This window comes from Tupaia chinensis, unplaced genomic scaffold (genome assembly GCF_000334495.1).
Source record: "Tupaia chinensis unplaced genomic scaffold, TupChi_1.0 Scaffold000275_1, whole genome shotgun sequence".
In the NCBI taxonomy this organism is placed as follows: Eukaryota; Metazoa; Chordata; class Mammalia; order Scandentia; family Tupaiidae; genus Tupaia; species Tupaia belangeri.
This window is the reverse complement of record NW_006159757.1, coordinates 2,839,187-2,845,186: the sequence shown is the minus strand read 5'-3', so window position 1 is coordinate 2,845,186 and position 6,000 is coordinate 2,839,187. Positions and strand designations below refer to the sequence as shown.

The 6,000-nt window shown below is 37.5% G+C and overlaps 1 protein-coding gene across 8 annotated transcripts in view; it reads left to right on the top strand.

The window, feature by feature from the left end:
• Positions 1-6,000, top strand: part of CELF2 (CUGBP Elav-like family member 2) — a 744,392-nt gene that overhangs the window by 252,187 nt on the left and 486,205 nt on the right. For all 8 annotated transcript variants that reach the window (XM_027772460.1, XM_027772458.1, XM_027772463.1 and 5 more), the window contains exon 2: positions 2,916-2,951. Coding sequence is in view for 7 of the 8 variants with exons in the window: in XM_027772458.1 (XP_027628259.1) it covers positions 2,916-2,951 (36 nt within the window). In the remaining variant the exon portion in view is untranslated. The remainder of the gene's footprint in view (positions 1-2,915; positions 2,952-6,000) is intronic.

The window sequence follows — 6,000 nt, the reverse complement described above, 5'->3', positions numbered from 1 at the left end:
AGAGATACTACTGACATCTAGTGAGTAAAGCCAAAGAACTTGTTAAATAGCCTCCAATGCCTAGGCCCGCACCTTGCAATAAAATATTACCTGGTCCCAAATGTCTGTATGATGCCCAAGCTGAGAAATGATGCTCAGCTGTGATTGAAGTAGGTTTATTATATGTAAGAACAACATCATTTTAAAAGGTACCAGACAATTCAAACATTAAAATATATGTAACCTGGAAAGCAAAAATAAAAAGTTAAAAGGTTAGAAACAAGGAAATACAGTTGTATCTTAATCTTGAGCTGCTACTATTTGTATGGCCAACTCTAAACATGGATCTAAACTTCAAGGTCAATAAAAAGAAAGACCAGAAAAAAATCATTAATTCATTTCTGATACCCAAACAAATATTTATTGAGAACTAATATATATTGGTCTCAAGTGTCAAAATGGTAAGTAATAAACATTAATAAACATTTTTTAAAAGCTTCTTTTGTGGGAACCAGCAGTTAGTGTAATGGCTATGTCGCTGGACTCCCACGTAGTCGACCGTGGTTCACGTCCCGGACCCAGTGGCTTAGAATTCACACAGGGCGCGTGTGTGTGCGTGCCCAAGATCCCGAGAGGAGAATGGAGAAGGGATTGCAGCGTGACCATTCCCCCTGGGGGGAGATTTCTCGCTTTCTGTCTCTCTGTCTCTCTCTGTCTGTCTGGCGAGTGCACACACCCTATAGCGAAAACCTCTCCAAAAAAAAAAGCTTCTTTTATGATACATGTTATTAAGGGAAGCTAAGAGGAAGGGTGTCACTTAACTGGGGTATCCACAGTTCCAGATTCTGCTGGGAAAGAAAAATTTCTTATTCAGTTACGATATTCTTAAATGAATATGTGTGAAGCATTTAATAGCATAGTGCACACTGCCTTCAATTGTAGTTTTGCTGAAGAAATGGAAACCTTCTCCCCAAAGTCAATCTCTATTTCCATAAAAGCTGAGGGTTTAGTATCATATGAGTACTTAAGAAAGAGGGTTTTTTTTTCAATATTTTTCTTTATTCATGACAGAGTGCACACATAGGAGAGAGCAAGAGAGAGATGAACACTGTTCACAGGATCTGGTCACTGCACAATCCCTTTTTTCTTGACCTTCAACCTGTCAGTACACTTGTGCACATGCCTGCCATGTTTCAGGTTGACCAGATTGGGGATTTGAACTGTGGTTACCCTGTGGGATCTGGCTCTTTTTAAGCAGTACAGTACTGCTGCACCAAGAGGGCAGCCCATAAAAGAGCATTTCTATGGGGCTAAACTTATAATTATTCATTTTTTTAAAGAAACTATAGCTCTGTGGGAACCATTACTTCCCTATAGTACCCAGGTAATTTCATAAACATTAAGTAGAAGGGAATTCTAAAAGCTGGGAAGGTATACAGGGAAGGATAGCCTTCATTTGGCTTGAACAAATGCGTAAAGAAAATGTTAGTTGAGGGGCCAGCAGTGGTATGATATTAAGGCACTGGACTGCCAGTTGGTTGACCAAGTCCCGGACCTAAGAGCTTGCTTTCTCACTTTCATTCTCTTTCTCTGTCTCTCCCTTGTGAGTGCATGTGCTCTGTAGAAAATTAATAATAATAATAATAATAATAAATACAACTTAAAAAAAATATTAGTTCAAAGTTGGGGTTCTTGGGCTGGCCCATGGTCTAATGCTTAAGGGACCTGGGTCCCACATGACAAACCACAGTTCAAATTCCAGCCATTGTGTCTTGAAGAACATGCCAGGCCTGTGGCATGCCTCAAATTTCAACAGGATAGAGAAATGGAGAAGGGATGACAGTGTGACCACTCTCCATTGAAAGGCACTTTCTCCCTGTCTTTCTTTCTGTTTCTCTGCCCCACTCCAGTGAACACACATGCCTTTTAGCAATTTAAAAACATTTTAAATTAAGTTGAGACTCTTCGCCAGGGTTGACATTTTAGTTTTAAGAGGGCCATGAACCATCTGCAATTATGCATCACACTTTGTGCATATATGTAGATTTTTTTTTTCTGCAGCAAGTGTTCATATCTTTAATCAGATTCTTAAAGGAGCTATAGGGCCCTAAAAAGATTATGCACTACTGTTCCTAAGGATTATACATTTAACCCCTTGGACTGAAGTTGAGCCCTCCTCCACTTACAAATATCTCAACAAAATCTCCATCTCCTCCTACTCACTGTGCCTCTTTTTTTCCAAGAACACATCTCTGATTGAAAGACATGTTACGGCAATTAAGAAAAAGCTCATTTTTGTCTCTGGTCATTTTTATTAATATGCTATAGTGCTTTTAATTAGTGACTTTAATGCCATTTGAATTATAGCATCTGCCTTCATCAGTCCCAAATGCTAGGACGTGATAACAAGGAAACAAAAAACAGCAAATTGTTACTTAAGAAATTGCATTTTGTGTTGTGTTCCTTTATTCATAAACCTTGGGTGACAGATCCACACAAAGTACCATTCACAAAGGAATTTCTTCCTAAATGATTCTTGGGAAGAGATCATAGGTGCTTTGTTTAATTTTGTGTAACAATGGAGCAAATATCTAAAAGGTGATTTGGGATCCTCTCCTCCCCCCAATTTTCTTCTGGCTTTTTTTCATTTTTACATTTTAATGTTTTTACCTCAGATAAATTTTACCACCACAAAACAGAAGTACATATTTTGTCTATGTATAAAATTTTTTTGAAAGTAACCGCTGAAACAGTTATAACAATTAATCAGAAATGTGATTAGCCAATGTTGAATTTCTAAGCACCTGTATGTGCAGTATCTTTTTCACATACATTATACCATAATAACCTTGGTACATTATATTATGTGACTAAACAAGCTTTTTATAATTTACCAAAATGAGCTTAATCAGGCTTATCTTCTTTTTTTCCTACAGAGAGACAGCCGCAGAGTTAGCTGGAAGTCTACCAAGGTAAGTAGGCTGGCTTTGCTTATTCTGTGCCTGATTTCTGATACATTCGGAAAACATGTAACGCGGTCTCTTTAAGAGGTCTTCTCAGTTTCCCTTTCTTACATCAGATTTTCAACCTTGTATATAGCTGTATAAATGCCAAAAATTATATATGAGTCACAAATAAGTGATATAACCAAGAAGTTAAGATGCTAAGGTTAATAAATGACCTAAAGAAATTGTTCTCATTGCTTTGAAGTTATATTGTATATGTGGAGATGTATACATGGGCTCTTTTTGCTGCAGAAATCCTAAAGATGCTGCTTCCTTTCTTTCAACTTTAATTTTTAACTTTAATTTTTAAGAACTCCCAAACTAAAGACACACTGAATTGTTTTTTTTTTTTCCTTTAGTATATATATTATTGTTATTGTGTTCTAGGATTTATAGATGAATGAAAGGATCCTGAGCTTTCCCTAAGGAATTTACATTGTAGTTTTGATGACATAAATGCATTTTTAATTCTTATTGTCATTTACATAAGCACATAGTAATATTATCTTAGGAAAATAAATCAATGGATAATTGACCAATGTTTTTTATACATTTTTGATATTTCATGTAAATACATATACTAAGATATGATTAACAGGATACAGGCTCTAGGCAACTATCCATCAAAAATGATTATCACTATTAAATGGAAGGAAGGAAAGAAAGAGAAAATAAGAAGGGAAGTGGGAGAGAAGGAAGGAAAGACAGAGGGAAAGTTTTTGGTGATATTTTAAGATGTATTTTACTGCACAATGAGTATCTAAACCTAGCCTTAGCATCTACGATCATGCTTAAATCTTTGAAGGTATTTGATAACAATTTGTGAATGAATTAAGATGCTATAGGGTATTTATTACTCGGGAACTGTTAGACATGGAAATTAAGAGAATCTCAAGAACAGGAAAAAGAAGAGTGAACAGAATGTGATCATAAACCACACAAGGGAATAGCAGGACCGTACAAATCGTCACCATCTGTTACAGGAGATAAGCACATTTGGTTGCTTTTTTTTTATGTAAAGAAAGATCTTTGCTTATCGGATCAAGATTAATATTGCCAAAAAATTGTTTACTGTGATCCAAATATTTAAATTACTGTACGTCTTCATTCTTTGGATGCATCCCAAAGACACATTTCACCCGTGTGCCGGTTTACAGGGGTAAAACCAGACGTGTGTTCTGGTTTCTGTATCCCCGCTGAGTTTGTTTGCCATTATGCTTTTACTCTGGACAAAGTCCATCATAAAGACCTGAGTGTCCCATCATTGGCAGGGAGACTGAGCATTGGGTATCTGCCCCTGTCATAGTGAAGAAGTTAATCCCGAAATAATGGAATGAGGAATGACTTCCAAACTTTTATAGAACGGGGAAGGAGCAAACCACCTCTGTACTGTCAGAGGAGACCTACATCATGCTGTAATCATGCAGATGAAAATTACTCAGATGTCTGAGAAACCTGCAGCGGCACCCTGAATTCTATTAAGTAGGGCTGTATCAGGAATACCAAACAGTAATGCACATCGTTCCCCCCAAATGATCTGTGGTAGCTGGTTTATTATTCAAGGGAGAGTCTGCTCTCTCCTTGAGTTTGGTGGGTGGTGTTTTGGTAATGAGGCTACATTTTTTTTTCATGAATTTTTGTTATTCTAATGTTGAGTCATGTTCAAAATAAACAACATGCCACAGTCTCATTCCAACTACAGTTCGCAGGCATTGTAATGCATAGCAGTGAAGATGCGAGAAAGCCTACGTCAGTTATTTTTCAATTATGACTCTGCTAGCCTCAGGTGTGTTGGAGTTTTTTTTTTTTTTTTTTTTGGACTTTCTGGGGTTTTTTTGTTTTTACTTTCTCTGGGACATTCTGGGACATATCCATTGACAAGTATTTTCCTTTTCTCCTATTACCGTGAAATAATATAATTATTGGGTGATGAATATGTCCCTGGGTGTCCAAAATATTTCTTTTGTTTACATTTGTTTGTTTGTACTATCTTGTAGGATTTCAGCAGTGGTTCAGCTTTCAGCCTGTTTTTAGATTTCTTCAGCCTGTCACCGGGAAAGTGCAATGGAGCCCTGAAATACCTTGGTGCTCTTCAGAACAGGCACCTGTAGTTATTTTGTTTCTATGTCAGCTAATGATTAGTGGTAGGTACATGACACTTTGATTTTTTTTTTTTTATCCTTTTAGTCATAAAAGCAAGCTTAGGTTGTGCTGTCAAGAAGGAATGGAAAATCACAATTTAGGCAACTGCAATTAGTGATAGGTGGCGAGGAAGGAAGGCAGTGGCATCTTAGATGCTTTGTGCTTTGGTTTTCATTGGCTTTGACTTTTTTGTTTCTTTTCTCTTTTTTAAGAATTATTTATTTAATTCCATTTGTTATTATTATTATTTTTTAATTTGACCAGAGAGAGAGAGAGAATGGAAAGGGAAAGTGAGAAAGCAAGCTGCTAGGGCCAGCACTCAAACTGTTGCTGACCATGTGGGAATCCAGCACCTTTAACCACCATGCCACCCACCAGCCCTGGTTTTGACTTCTGGAAATGTTCCAAGAGGCCATTTACAACTGCTGCACAAGTGTGGAATACTTCTGATTTAATTGCTCCTCGTGGCCACTGTTTGATAATATTCTTTAAAAATGTACAATTGTGGAGCCAGCAAACGGCATGGAGGATAAAACAGATAGATCTCACATAACCGGGCGCACAGTTCAAGTCCCAGACCCAGCAGCTTGATAAACACGCCACACTGTGTGTGCATGCCCAAAATCCTGAGAAGAGAGTGGAGAAAAAGGGATTGCGGTGTGGCCATCCCCTTTGGAAGTGCTTTCTCACTTTCTCTGTCTCTATCTCTGGTGAGCACACACACTCTTATAGCAAAATTTAAAAAAAAAATGTAAAATCATGTAGCAGTAAATTACATCTTGGTGGTTAAAAATGCTTTGAGATTTGGGTTTGGCGGGTGGTACAGTGGTTAAGGTGTTGTACTCCCACATGGCCAACCATGGTTCAAGTCTCA